Consider the following 15,493-nt stretch of genomic DNA (forward strand, 5'->3'; position numbering starts at 1 on the left):
AGTAAAGTAATTTTCAAATTCCAGTGGGGGGGGGAAGAAATCCTATCTAACTCATTATTCCCACACAATTGCATTATAATTTTGTTTACAGTGATTTGTTTAGAAAATAATTGCACTTAGAATGAATTACACAGTGAATTAGCATTTATTCCTGTATTGTAATTTTAAGCAATCATACAAGTAAAAATGCTCTGGAGTAGAATGTCATGTTTTATGATCCAATTTTCTTTTAACTTTGTAACTTGGGGGCAGCACGGTGGCACAGTGGCTAGCACTGCTGGCTCATGGCACCGAGGTCCCAGGTTCGATCCCGGCTCTCGGTCACTGTCCGTGTGAAGTTTGCACATTCTCCCCATGTTTGCTTGGGTTTTGTCCCCAGAACCCAAAGATGTGCAGGGTAGGTGGATTGGCCATGCTAAATTGCCCCTTAATTGGCAAAAATTAATTGAGTACTCTTAAAAAATTTTTTAAAACCTTATAACTTGCAATTATTGCATCAAAGGACTTGATTGAAATTTGTCTCTCAGATGGTGATCCCTCCCCTCTCAATGAGGCCTTCGATCGTAGCTATTTATTTCCTGCATAAGGCATTGCATCAAGAGCATTTCAGTCTTTATCATGTTAGAATTTACTTTCAAAGTAATTGAATTACCATTACTCCAGTTCCCTGTGCCATTTGTTCTGACTGCAACCATGGTACACTACGTTTTTGACCTCTTTGTAGTATTTAGCATGGTCAATTACCCCAACTTCTTCCATCATCCCTCTCTGTGATTCACCTCTGCAGCACTGTCTTCAATTGTTTGCATCTCCACCTGTCCAGTACAGCCATTATATTATTTTTTTTTCCTGCAGTTGCACTGTGTGGGTGCCGTTTATCTTATTCTTTATTCCAACCATAGTTACGTTGACGCCACCCAGGCACTACCTCTGCTGCTAACCAAATTATATTGCCACCACTTCGGTGTGATTGTCTGTCAGCATCAAATAGGGGAAGAGAAGATTTCTCCAATATTATCATCAAGGCTGAAGTCATTCTGTTCAGCTCCAGCTGAAAAGCTTTGAACAAAAATACCTGTTCCATCCCCCTTCTTAGATGTGTGGTAATTCTGAACCCAATAATGTGGACTCTTTGTATCATACTTTGACCCTAAGCTAAGCTTCTAATCCCAACATTATCCACCAATGCTGTAGAAACCTTACCCACAAGTTTGGCACTTCCAAGTTTCCTTGTGCCACATCCAATTTCAGGTTGCATGAACTACAATTCACGCAATATGGAGTGCAAACTTTTCAAAGTTTTGCTTTTTTATCATTCCTGCTGTCAGCAACCTTCAATGTTTTGGTTTAGTCCAATAGCCAAATTTAAAATCCTTTTCACTTGCCTACGTTCCTCCATAGCGTCTTGCTTCCTACTTCCAAAACCACCTTCACCGCGCATGTTAAGACATGCTCTTTGTTTGAACAACGCAAACACTGCCTCCAATTTTCTCTCCAGTCATTCGTCTTATCTGCAATCGTTGGAACTCTTTACAGGCTGCTTTTTACCTGTCTCCATTCTCAAGAAAATCCTTATTTCTTTAGTAAATTCTAACATGATAAGATTAGAAGCTTAGCTTAGGGTCAAAATATGATACAAAGAGTCCACACCATTGGGTTCAGAATTACCACACATCTAAGAAGGGGGATGGAACAGGTATTCACCAATTTAGCAAAACTTCTGATAATCTCCCTGAATTTGTTTCCTATCAGTGTTCTGTGTCCAAATGTTAGGTGTTGTGGGGTTACAGGGATAGGGCGGGGGAATAGGAGTATGTAGGGTGCTCGTTCAGAGGGCCGGAGTAGATTTGATGGGCCGAATGGCCTCCTGCACTGTAGGGGTTCTATGATTCATACCTTGTAGATTATGGACAGGCATTTTATACTCAGGTGGTGAGTCACCCATTGTGGAATACTCATCCTCTGATCTTCTATTGGCAGATAGAGTATTTGTTTGGCTGATCCAGTTACAGTTCTGATCAGTAGTGACACTCCCAGGATGTTGGTGGAAGATTTGATGATACTAAGCCCACTGAATGTTAAAACAATGAATTGTCTCTTGGAGAAATGCCACAAATGTTACTTGCCTCCTAGCAGCCCATATCTAAATGGTGAATTGGTCTTGCTGAACGAGGGCAGAGTTTGTTCCAGTACCAGACTCAGAGCAATGAGGTTTATTCTTAATTGTCCTTTGTAGTCCAGTGGTCCAGGTTAATGTTCTCGGGACAAAGTTCATATCCTACCATGACAGCTGTTGGATTTTAAAATCAATTACTAAATCCGGAATTGAAAGTTCATCTCCGTAATAGAAAGGATGAAACTATCATGGATTGTTGTAAAAATCCAGCTGGTTCAATAATGTCCTTTAGGGAAGAAAGTCCTGCAACCTTACTTGGTCTGGCCTACATGTGACTCCAGCAATATGGTTGACTCTTAACTGCCCTCTGAAATGGCCTAGCAAGCCACTCTGTTCAACAAATGGGCAACAAAAGCTGACCTTGCCAGTGATGCTCATATCCAGTTTTCCCATTCTTTGTGTTTCTCCATCTTCCAAACAGTGTTTAAAGAGCAGACAAAGCAGACGCAATTTTAAAAATCTGAACATAAGGATCTTATCTAGTCCAGGAGAGGCAACATTCTTGCACCTGAGTAGCCCTTGTTGAAAACCTTTGGGTGTGAAGTTTATGGTCTTCAATTGGTCAGCTGTATGTAGAGAGGTAACCGAGACTTGATCCAAATCCTCGATAGTACAAACTGTTGAATAAAAATCACTAAATATCTGAGCACATTGTTGGGGATTATCAGTGACTCTCCCAGTTACTGGATTACATAGTGGACCAATAAGGTTTTTAACTTTCTGTTTGGACTTCACATAGTTCCTAATTACTGTCCCCAATTTCTGCAACTTTAATTAACTGAATTTAAATTCCCCAGCTGTCGTGATGGGATTTGAACTTGTATGTCTCCAGATAATTAGTCTCAGTCTCTGGATTACTACACCATAAACATATCTAGTGCCAGCATACTTGCTTACATTATCTGCCATTGATAAATAATGCCAAACTAATAATTTAAAATCACGCCTAATTGTATTAACAGTTAGGGCTCTTAAGTGTGAATAGACACAAAGTTATAAGCATTGGTGTGAAGATTACTTGGGGCTGGTTTAGCACACTGGGCTAAATCGCTGGCTTTGAAAGCAGACCAAGGCAGGCCAGCAGCACGGTTCAATTCCCGTACCAGCCTCCCCGAACAGGCGCCGGAATGTGGTGACTGGGGGCTTTTCACAGTAACTTCATTTGAAGCCTACTTGTGACAATAAGCGATTTTCATTTCATTACTTGACTTATGCTTGACCCTTAGGAAATAAATCAAAAGCAGGATAATGACAGTTATTTGAACATGGCTGGTTGTTGGATTCACTAGATATGGTTCTGTTCGTAAATCATTGTAAAGGATTGTCAATTTTAGTCCTTTGCTTATAACCTTGGTTTTATCTTTAATGTTAACATACTTCCATAACGATTATGAAAATTTGCTGTGTACTTAGCAGCCCTTACTGTATGACTGGATCTTGTTTTAAATTATTAGTTTGACATCAAGAATAATAATCTCTATTGTCACAAGTAGGCTTCCATTAACACTGCAATGAAGCTATTGTGAAAAGCCCCTAGTCGCCACATTCCGGCGCCTGTTCGGGTACACAGAGGGAGAATTCAGAATGTCCAAATTACCCAACAGCACGTCTTTGGGGACTTGTGGGAGGAAACCAGAGAAAACCCACGCAGACACAGGGTGAACGTGCAGACTCCGCACAGACAGTGACCCAAGCCGGGAATCGAACCTGGGACCAGGTGCTGTGAAGCAACAGTGCTAACCGCCCTGCTACCGTACTGCCATTATGAATTAATACTTTTTTATTCATTCACAGGATGTGGGCGTCGCTGGCTTGGTCAAGATTATTGCCCATCCCTAATTACCCTTGATAAGGTGATGACCTTCTTGAACCACTGCAGTTCATGTAACTGGTAGGCAGTGACGAGTGGCATTGCCACTGGACTAGTAATCCAGAAACCCGGGTTCAAATCCCACCATGGCAGATGGTGAAATTTCAATTCAATAAAAATCTGGAATTAAAAGTCTAATGATGACTATGAAACCATTGTCGATTGTTTTAAAAACCCATCAGTTTCGCTAATGTCCTTTAGGGAAGGAAATCTGTCCTTACCTTGTTTGGCCTTCATGTGACTCCAGACCTACAGCAATGTATTACAATTAAATAAGGGTAGACATGAGGGAGGAGCTGGCCAGTTAATTGAAAAATGAGCCTAGCAAGGAAGGCATTGGAACAGCAATAGCAGGCGTTTTGGGGGTTATTTGGGAGGCACAAAAGAAATACATCCCAAGGAGGAGGAAACATGCTAAGGGGAGGACAAGGCATCCATGGCTGACGAGGGAAGTCAAGGACAGCATAAAAGTAAAAGAAAAAGCATACAAAGTGGCAAGGATAAGTGGGAAGCTAGAGGATTGGGAAGCCTTTAAAAGCGAGCAGAGGACAACTAAAAAAGCAATAAGGTGGGGAGAAGATAAGTATGAGTGCAAGTTAGCTCGTAATATAAAGAAAGATAGGAAGAGTTTTTCAATATCTAAAAGGTAAGAGAGAGGCAAAATAGACATTGGACCACTGGAAAATGTGGCTGGAGAAGTAATAATAGGAAACAAAGATATGGCAGACAAACTGAATAGTTACTTTGCATCAGTCTTCACGGTGGAAGACACCAGTGGGCTGCCAGAGCTCCAGGAGAACCAGAGGGCAGAGGTGAGTGCAGTGACCATTACTAAGGAGAAGGTTCTGGGGAAAATGAAAGGTCTGAAGGTGGATAAATCACCTGGACCGGATGGACAACACACCAGGGTCTAAAAGAGATAGCTGAGGAGATTGTGGAGGCATTGGTGATGATCTTTCCGGTATCACTGGAGGCAGGAAGGGTCCCAGAGGATTGGAAAGTGGCTAATGTAACACCCCTGTTTAAGAAGGGAGGGAGACGAGTCTTCCGGTGGTGCTCGCGAGCAGAGTGGCTGCGTCGAGAAGAGGCTGCCGCCGGTCCGCGATATTTCAGACTTTTTTGGGGGTTTCCCCGTGGTTCTTTCTTCCCGGGTTTCTTCGGCCTTTGGGGCCTGAGGGACGGGCGTCGGGTCGGTCCGGTTTGGAGCCGGTGCGGAGCCCCGCGGGAGTGACCGGCGGCCAGAGCGGGAGGCATCGCTCCAGAGGTCAGGTGCGTGGGCGGAGCTTGACACGAGGCGAGGCAATTGAGGTGGCAGGCCCGAGTCCAGAACGCGATGTGGAGGGGGACTAGAGCACATTGGGTGGCTCCCACTGAAAATGGATCTTTGAGGAGTTTGAAGTCCGGTCCCCGGGGCAAGAGATATTTTGATTTCGGAATTTTTGGAAAAAATGTTAGAAAATAATTATTTATATATTTTCGGATTGAAGAAAGAAAGAAAAAATAATAAGTCATTAGAGGATGCGAAAAGCAGCTAGGAAGAAGGAAGAAAGCCCGGGTTTGCCGTTGAATGAGAAGGCCAGCAAAAGCGCTGACAAGATGGCGGATGCCGGACCGCATGGTGGGACCGCACTACTTACGGTGGAAAAGGTGACCGAGGTGATGGCGGTGGAGCTGGAAAAGCAGTTTCCGAGGCATATGGAGGCTTTGAGGAAGGAGATGGCGGTCGCATTGAAATCATTGGTGGAGGAGGCAATCGCTCCTCCCCTTGGGGGAGAGTGAGGGTAGCTGTGGCAAAGACATCGGCCGAGGTGAGAGAGCAGGGCGAGAAGATGAAGGAAGTGGAAGAGGCCGTGTCGCAGCACAGCGACCAGCTCACCTCGATGGCAGACGAGTTGCAGAGAGTGGTGGAGGTCAACAGAGGACTCCGAGCAAAGCTCGAGGACTTGGAGAACTGCTCGAGACGGCACAATCTGAGAATTGCGAGCTTGCCCGAAAGGACCGAGGGCCCAAGGCCAACAGAGTACTTCGCTAAGAAGTTGGTGGAGCTGATGGGGGAGGGTGAGAACTCCTCCCGGTACGAGCTGGATCAAGCTCATCGGTCATTAAGGCCGAAGCCCAAGGTGAATGAGCCGCCAAGAGCAGTAATTATCTGCTTCTATAAGTACTGCATGAAGGAGAAGGTGTTAAGCTGGGCGAAGCAGAAGCACGAGGTGCAGTGGGATGGTGCTGGAGTTCGGATCTATCAGGACTTGACGGTGGAGTTGGCAAAAAGACGAGCGCCATTCGGGCGAGTGAAGGCGGCACTGTACAAAAAGGGGGGCGATTTGGTATGGTATATCCGGCGAAGCTGAGGGTGACGTATGATGCCAAAGACTTATTTTGAGATAGTGGAGGCGGCTGAGCGATTCGTGAGGGCGGAAGGCTTGGGACAGACGTGAGGAGCAGAGCTGGAAGAGAGACTGTGGACTGTGATTGGGGAGCTGGAAAATGTATAAATGTCATAACTTTCTTTTCACTGACATGTATTGTAATTTACTTCTCTTCACATTGTTACAGAGTTCAAGTTATTGGTTGGGTTGATTGGCATTCTGTGTTGCGACGGTTATATCTTATTTTAGTGAATTGTATGGGTTTGATTGTTTTTGTTTTTTTTCTTTCTCTGGGACTGGGTGGGAGGGGACAGTATATCTTGGGGAGGGGAGCCACCCGCACTAGCTAACTAAAGTCGGCTAGTGAATGGAGGTGAGAGGAAGGCTGCGGACATTGGAGCCTGGTTAGCAGGTTTTGATGGGCCTACAAGGCGAGCGAGGATGGGGGAAGGGATTGATGCTGGAAGATGTTTTTTTTGAGAGGAAATGTGGGGGGGTTTTGGGAGAGGGGGAAGGGGTTTGATGTTAATAATGGATAGGGGTGGATCAGGCTCATGGGGCAGGGCCTGGTGGTATGATGATGGTGGATAAGAAGGGTGTGGGGGGGGGTGAGAGACTCCCAGTTCGGATAGTCACGTGGAATGTGAGGGGGTTAGGAGGTCCGGTCAAGAGGTGCTTGCGCATCTTAAAAGTTTGAAAGATCTAGCAATGCTGCAGGAGACTCACTTGAGGGTGAAAGACCAGGTGAGACTTAAAAAGGGCTGGGTTAGTCAGGTGTTTCACTCTGGACTTGACGGAAGGGCTCGAGGGGTAGCGGTAATGGTCAGCAAAAGAGTACGCTTCCAGATGGAGAAGGTGGTGGCAGATCAGGGGGGTAGATATGTGATTGTGACAGGGGCGCTGGAGGGAGGTTAGTGGCGCTGTTAAGTGTATACGGCCCTAATTGGGATGATGTGGGATTCGCGGGGAAGGTGTTTGGCCGCGCTCGCTGGTCCCATTGGGGGGGGTCGAAGGCGTTAGCTGGGCTGATGGTGGAAATGGGAGGTGTGGACCCGTGGAGGTTTCTGCACCCGAGGGAGCGGGAGTACTCGTTTTTGTCAGCAGTCCATAAAGTAAATTCGCGGATCGACTTTTTCGTGGTGGGGAAGGCTTTGCTGGCTGGGGCTAAGAGGTCGGAATACTCGGCAATTGCAGTGTCAGATCATGCTCCGCATTGGGTGGATATGGTGCTGGAGAAGGGGGTAGCACAGAGGCCGGGGTGGAAATTAGATGTGGGACTTTTGGGGGACCAAGTATTCTGTGACAAAATTGAAACGGTAATTAAGGAATATGTAGGTTTCAACTGTACGGGTGAGGTGTCGAAGGCGGTCGTCTGGGAGGCTCTAAAGACGGTGGTGAGTGGGGGAGGTGATTTTGTTTTAAGGCCAGGGTGGACAAAGAGGAGAGGTTGGAGCGGCAGAGGGTAATAGATGAGATGTTGGAGGTAGATAGGAGTTATGCAGAGGATGGGGAGCCAGCAAAGCTAGAAAAGAGGAAGGAACTACAGGCGAGCTTTGACCGACTGTCCACCAGGAAGGCGGTGCGCCAACTGAGACGAGCAAGGGTGCAGTTTACAAACATGGAGATAAGAACATGTTAGCAGGTCAGCTCCGGAGGGAAGCAGCGGCAAGGGAAATTGTGCAGGTGAGGGATAGGGCAGGGAAGTTGGTGGTGGCTCCGGATCTGATTAACAAGATTTTTGAGGAATTTTATGAGAGGTTGTACAGGTCAGAGCCACCTGGGGGAGGCCGTGAGATGCAGGAATTTCTCGGTGGGTTGGAGTACCCGAGGCTAGGGGAGGGGGACAGGGCTACATTAGAAGGAGCAATAGTGGAGCAGGAGATAAAGGATGCGATTGGGAGGATGCAGTCGGGGGAGGTGACAGGGCCGGATGGGTTTCTGGTGGAATATTATAAAAAATTCAAGGATAAGCTGGCACCCCTGATGGTGGGGATGTTTGAAGAGGCGCGAGGGAAGGGGGTGTTGCCACAAATTTTGGGGCAGGCATTGATTTCCCTGTTGCTAAAAAAAGATAAGGATCCGACGGAGTGTGGGTCGTATAGCACATATCACTTCTGAATGTGGACGCAAAAGTATTGGCGAAGGTAATGGCGGGTAGGCTGGACGAGTGCCTCCCGAAGGTGATAGGTGAAGATCAGACGGGGTTCGTGAAAGGGAGGCAGCTCTTTTCGAACATTAGGAGGGTATTGAACGTCGTTATGGCACCGGCAGAGGGGAAGGAAACAGAGGTGGTTGTGGCATTGGACGCTGAGAATGCGTTCGACTGGGTAGAATGGGGGTACTTGATGGCAGTTCTGGAGCAGTTTGGGATTGGACCAAGATTTGTGAACTGGGTAAAGCTATTATATAAGGAGCCGAGGGCGAGTGTCCGCACAAACAACATCAGCTCGAGATACTTTTCTCTCCACCATGGGACTAGTCAGGGATGTCCTATGTCCCCCCTGCTGTTTGCACTCGCGATTGAGCCGTTGGCCATCGCATTAAGAAGTTCGGGGGTATGGAAAGGAATAGTGCAGGAGCAATAGAGCATAGGGTGTCCTTGTATGCCGATGACTTGCTGTTATACGTGTCGGAACCGAGTGTGTCGATAGGGGGAATATTGGAGCTGCTTCGGGTGTTTGGGTCTTTCTCGGGATACAAACTATATCTCAACAAGAGTGAGTATTTTGTGGCGTCTCGGCCAGGGGTGGGGGCCGGGGTGCCATTCCGTAGGGCAGGGACTCACTTTAGGTACCTGGGGGTGCAGGTTGCCCGGGAGTGGGGCGGGGGGGGGCTCCACAGGTACAACATTTCTAGTTTGGTGGGGAGAGTGAAAGCTGATCTGGACAGTCTCCCTCTGTCACTGGCAGGTCGGGTACAGGTGGTTAAAATGAACGTGTTGCCGCGATTTCTGTTTATTTTTCAATGCCTGACGATTTTCCTGCCAAAGGCTTTTTTCAGAGAGATTGAGGGAAGGATTACGTCGTTCATATGGGGAGGGAAGGTAGCCAGAGTTAGAAAGGTGCTACTGCAGAGGGGAAGGCAGGGGGTTTGGGTCTTCTGAACTTGATGTATTGCTACTGGGCGGCGAATGTGGAGAAGGTGCGGAGCTGGGTCAGAGGGGTTGATTCCCAGTGGGTCAGAATGGAGGAGAGTTTGTGCAGGGGGTCGGGATTGAAAGCACTAGCAACAGCGCCGCTCCTGATAGCCCCGGGGAAATACTCAGGGAGTCTGGTAATAATAGCTTCATTGAGAATTTGGAGGCAGTTTCGCCAACACTTCGGGTTCGGGGCAGGGTCAAGGGAAATGCCGATTTGGGGGAACCACAGATTTGAGCCAGGGAGGTGGGATGGAAATTTTCGGAAATGGGAGGAGAAGGGGATTAAGACACTGAAAGATTTGTTTCTTGGGGGTCGGTTTGCAGGATTGAAGGAGCTGGAAGCGAAGTATGTGCTGGAGCAGGGGGAAATGTTTAGATACATGCAGATTCGAGACTTTACCAGAAAGGAGATGCAGAGCTTCCCGGAGGAGCCGGCCTCCACATTGCTGGAGGAGGTGCTGACGACAGGGGGACTGGAGAAGGGGTTAGTGTCAGCGGCTTACAGAGCTATTTTGGAATAGGAGAAGGCACCACAGGAAGGGATCAAAGCAAAGTGGGAGGAAGAGTTGGGAGAGGATATGGAGGAGGGGTTCTGTTGTGAGGTGTTCCAGAGAGTGAATGCCTCCACCTTGTGCGCGAGGTTGGGGCTGATACAGCTGAAGGTGGTATACAGAGGACACCTCACGAGGGCGAGGATGAGCCGATTCTTTGAAGGAGTAGAAGATGTGTGTGAACGTTACGGTGGGGGGGGGGGGGGGGGGGGGAGGGGGGGGGGGGGGAGGGGGGGGGGGGGGAGGGGGGGGGGGGCGGGGGGGGGGGTGGCGCTAATTACGTTCATAAGTTTTGGTCCTGTCCAAAGCTAGAGGATTACTGGAAGGAGGTTTTTAGGGTAATTTCTAAAGTGGTGCTCGTGAAACTGGACCCGGGCCCCCAGGTGGTCATATTCGGGGTGTCGGACCAGCCAGGGTTGGAAACGGGTGCGGAGGCAGATGTTGTAGCCTTCGCCTCGTTGATCGCCCGAAGGCGGATCCTGATGGGTTGGAGGGCAGCCTCTCCACCCTGGCGTGGCGGGGGGACTTGTTGGAATTCTTGACTCTTGAGAAGGTTAAATTTGAACTGAGGGGCAGGATGGAGAGGTTCTACCATTCATGGGCATTATTCATCATGCACTTTCAAGAACTGGATAACATCGAACATTAGTTGGGGAGCGGGGGGGGCGGTGTGTGTTGATGGTGACTATGGGTGATTCCTGATTCCTTTTTGTTATTTGTTTGCGAGAACATGCGGGCCAATGTCTGGGGTTTGGTGGGAGGATGGGATCGTTGTTATTGATATGGGGATTGACATATTTGTTACTGATTATTGTTTATTGTTGGTGGGTGTAAATTTAGGAGAAAATGTGAAAGAGGATTGTCTGTGCGGAGTCCGCACTGTCTGTGCGGAGTCTGCACATCCTCCACGTGTGTGCGTGGGTTTCCTCCGGGTGCTCCGGTTTCCTCCCACAGTCCAAAGATGTGCAGGTTAGGTGGATTGGCCATGCTAAATTGCTCTTAGTGTCCAAAATTGCCCTTAGTGTTGGGTGGGGTTACTGGGCTATGGGGATAGGGTGGTGGTGTGGATCTTTGGTAGGGTGCTCTTTCCAAGAGCCGGTGCAGACTCGATGGGCCGAATGGCCTCCTTCTGCACTGTAAATTCTATGAAATCAGGAGGAGAATAAAGAATTTTTTTTTTTTTTTTTAAAGAAGGGAGGGAGGCAGAAGATGGGAAATTATAGGCCGGTTGCCTGACTTCGGTCATTGGTAAGATTTTAGAGTCCGTTATTGAAGATGAGATCGCGGAGTACTTGGAAGTGCATGATAAAATAGGACTGAGTCAGCGCGGCTTCGTCAAGGGGAGGTAGGTCATGTCTGACAATTCTGTTAATAGTTCTTTGAGGAAGTAACAAGGAAGTTAGACAAAGGAGAACCAGTGGACGTGATTTATTTAGATTTCCAGAAGGCCTTTGACAATTTGCCGCGTAGGAGACTGTTAAATAAGTTGAGAGCCCATGGTGTTACGGGTAAGATCCTGGCATGGATAGAGGATTGGCTGACTGGCAGAAGGCAGAGAGTGGGGATAAAGGGGTCTTTTTCAGGATGGCAACCGGTGACTAGTGGTGTACCTCGGGTCTGTGCTGGGACCACAACTTTTCACAATATACATTAATGATCTGGAGGAAGGAACTGAAGGCACTGTTGCTAAGTTTGCAGATGGATCTGTACTCATTGGAGTTTAGAAGGATGAGGGGGGGATCTTATTGAAACTTACAGGATACTACGAGGCCTGGATAGAGTGGACATGGAGAGGATGTTTCCACTTGTAGGAGAAACTAGAACCAGAGGACACCATCTCAGACTAAAGGGACGATCCTTTAAAACAGAGACGAGGAGGAATTTCTTCAGCCAGAGGGTGGTGAATCTGTGGAACTCTTTGCCACAGAAGGCTGTGGAGGCCAAATCACTGAGTGTCTTTCAGACAGAGATAGATAGGTTTTTGATCAATAAGGGGATCAGGGATTATGGTGAGAAGGCAGGAGAATGGGGATGAGAAAAATATCAACCATGATTGAATGGCGGAGCAGGCTCGATGGGCCGAGTGACCTAATTATGCTCCTATGTCATATGGTCTTATGTGGTTGTCTCTGAAATGCCCTCTGTCCAGCAAACCCACTGTTAAGGACAGTTAGAGATGGGCAATAAATGCTGGCTCATCCAGCGGCACCCCCATCCCCCAAATGAATAAAAAAATAATCCGCAGCTGTTAGGAAAGGAGTTCCAGGATTTTGAAATTTGAAATAACATTGAAATAATGTTTAGTGCTGTTTATGGTTTGATTCTCACGCTCTTTCTTTAAGCCAGTTACAATGTTACAATATTTTCTGTCTTTTTAGGAGCCTACAACTAGTCCAAAGTTAACCCACAACAACAACAATGAACCACCCTCATCGCCAAAGTATTCACAGTCTTCACCGACTGTAAGTATACGTCCAGTAGCAAAAAAAGACTTTCTATTAAAATGAGTTTAAATGTCAGTTGAAAGAAATTAATTATTAGTTCTCGTGAATGGCAATGAATTGACCTAATTAGAAATTATTTAATCAATTCCATTGCCTATTGTGTCATGCAATGCACAACAAATTTGTATTCTTTCACTAAATTTTCAGGTTTCAGAAAAATATGGATTACTTTATGCAACAAAGATCACTGAAAATGGCAAAAAAGTTAGGTGAGTATATCAGACACAGGGCACTTGTTTGAAATAGTTTAGTATTTTCTACTAAAATGGTAAACATGATATGTTAAATGAAAAACTGATTAAGCACTAGTTATGAATGGAGAATGGTATGTTTCCAATTTGTTACCTGACTCAACCAGCCAATTTTCAATTATAACGTTTTAATTAATGGTCTATTTGCCACTTTCTAGCAAGGTGATATTGAAAATATATACCTCAAGGCAATTTCAACTAAATTGTACAATTTTAATCACGTTGCAAAAACAGAGACACGTGTTTAAAATAAGCATATGGGATCATTGGCCTTGTAAACAATGGCATTGGAAAGAATTTGAACTCCAAAGGATGCTTCAAAAGTTTAAAAGAAAATAATTTATATTGTCAAACTCACCTTCAACCCATCCATTTTCAGATTTATTGGAGGTGAGTCAAAGGTTACTAAACAGCTCTTAACAGAAGCCTTCAGAAGGTTGTGCGCCTCCCTTTTAATAGGATTTTGTTTTAAATCCATAGAGACATTGGCTGGGATTCTCCCCTACCCGGCGGGGCGGGGGGGTTACCGGCGGGATGGAGTGGCGGGAACCACTCCGGCGTCGAGCCGCCCCAAAGGTGCCAAGCCCTCACCGTGAGAGGCTAGGCGCACGCCGGTGTGGTTTCTACTGGCTGGCGTGGAAGGCCTTTGGCACCACGCCAGCGGGGCCGAAAGGACTTCGCCAGTCGGCGGAAGTCTGCGAATACGCGGGAGCGTCAGCAGCTGCTGACGTCATCCCCGCGCATGCATAGGGTGGGGTGTCTCTTGCGTGTCAATCATGGTGAAGGCTGTAGCCGAGGCGGAGGGAAAAGAGTGCCCCCACGGCACAGGCCCGCTCGCGGATCGGTGGGCCCCGATCGCAGGCCGGGCCACCGTGGGGGCCCCGGGGCCAGATCGCCCCGTGCCCCCCCCAGGACCACGGAGCCCGCCCGCGCCACCTAGTCCCGCCGGTAAGAGAGGTGATTTGATTCTCGCCGGCGGGACAGGCATTCCAGCAGCGGGACTTCGGCCCATCGCGGGCCGGAGAATCACCTGGGGGGGACCGGCGCGGCGCGATTCCCGCCCCCACCAAATATACGGTTCCGGAGAATTCGGCAGCCGCCAGGGGCGGGATTCACGCCAGCCCCCGGCGATTTTCCAACACGGCGGGGGGGGTCGGAGAATCCCGCCCCTTGTTTCCCAGAAGGTATACAGCACTGCGTATGGACCAAAGGGAGTGTTTCCTTTAGCTCAGATCACGTGATTTACTTCCACCCACCTGTCAATCAACCTAACTGTAGGTAGCAGAGGGTAGTAAACCTGCTGGAAAAGATTTAAAAGACATCCTGAGGTTAATTTCAACAAACTATCCAGGAAACCCAAACCTATTTTTTTCTCATTCTCATTCTCCCAGGTTTTGATTCAGTCAGACAGACGTGCAAATTCAAGGTTGTTCATGGAGCCCAAAGCAGAAGGGAATAGTGATGTGTATGCAGCTGCAGTGATAACAGAATGTTGGGTACATATAGGGGTGACACGTTCAGACTATAGCCTGTACAGAGTTTGTTATCTTGGTTGCCTGAAGTTGCTGATGCTGGGACTATCACCAAGGAAAGGTGGGATCAAGAATAAGAGAAAGATTGAAATATAATGCCCAAGAGCTTGCGAATTGTCATGGCAGTTGTATGTCACACTATTCTTGATGTGGAGATGCCGGCGTTGGACTGGGGTGGGCACAGTAAGAAGTCTTACAACACCAGGTTAAAGTCCAACAGGTTTGTTTCGAGTCATTAGCTTTCAGAGCTGCGTTCCGAAAGCTAGTGATTCCAAACAAACCTGTTGGACTTTAACCTGGTGTTGTAAGACTTCTTATGTGCACACTTTGACTGATGGAAATAAAGATATGATAGGACCTTGAGATGATTGTAATCACTAAGGAGGCAGTATTGGGCAAGCTAATGGGGCTAAAGGTAGACAAGTCTCCTGGCCCTGATGGGATGCATCCCAGAGTGTTAAAAGAGATGGCTAGGGAAATTGTGAACGCACTAGTGATAATTTATCAAAATTCACTAGATTCTGGGGTGGTCCCAGAGGATTGGAAAGTAGCAAACGTGACACCACTGTTTAAAAAAGGAGGTCGGCAGAATGCGGGTAATTATAGGCCGGTAAGCTTAACTTCGGTTGTAGGAAAAATGCTGGAATCTATCATTAAGAAGGAAATAGCGGGGCACCTGGAGGGAAATTGTCCCATTGGGCAGACGCAGCATGGGTTCACAAAGGGTAGGTCGTGTCTGACTAATTTGGTAGAATTTTTTGAGGACGTTACCAGTGCAGTAGATAACGGGGAGCCAATGGATGTGGTATATCTGGATTTCCAGAAAGCTTTTGACAAGGTGCCACTCAAAAGGTTGCTGCATAAACTAAAGATGCATGGAATTGAGGGTAAAGTGGTAGCATGGGTAAAGGATTGGTTAACTAACAGAAAGCAGAGAGTGGGGATAAATGGGTGTTTCTCTGGTTGGCAACCTGTAACTAGTGGGGTCCCTCAAGGATCAGTGTTGGGCCCGCAGTTGTTCACAATTTACATAGACGATTTGGAGTTGGGGACCAAGTGCAATGTGTCAAAGTTTGCAGACGACACTAAGATGAGTGGTAA

General features: G+C 47.3%; 1 protein-coding gene across 4 annotated transcripts in view; it reads left to right on the plus strand.

The window, feature by feature from the left end:
• Positions 1 to 15,493, plus strand: part of arhgap12b (Rho GTPase activating protein 12b) — a 422,708-nt gene that overhangs the window by 296,451 nt on the left and 110,764 nt on the right. For all 4 annotated transcript variants that reach the window (XM_072508348.1, XM_072508349.1, XM_072508352.1 and 1 more), the window contains 2 exons: positions 12,484 to 12,567; positions 12,757 to 12,818. In XM_072508348.1, coding sequence (XP_072364449.1) covers positions 12,484 to 12,567; positions 12,757 to 12,818 — 146 coding nt within the window. The remainder of the gene's footprint in view (positions 1 to 12,483; positions 12,568 to 12,756; positions 12,819 to 15,493) is intronic.

This window comes from Scyliorhinus torazame, chromosome 6, assembly GCF_047496885.1.
Source record: "Scyliorhinus torazame isolate Kashiwa2021f chromosome 6, sScyTor2.1, whole genome shotgun sequence".
NCBI lineage: Eukaryota > Metazoa > Chordata > Chondrichthyes > Carcharhiniformes > Scyliorhinidae > Scyliorhinus > Scyliorhinus torazame.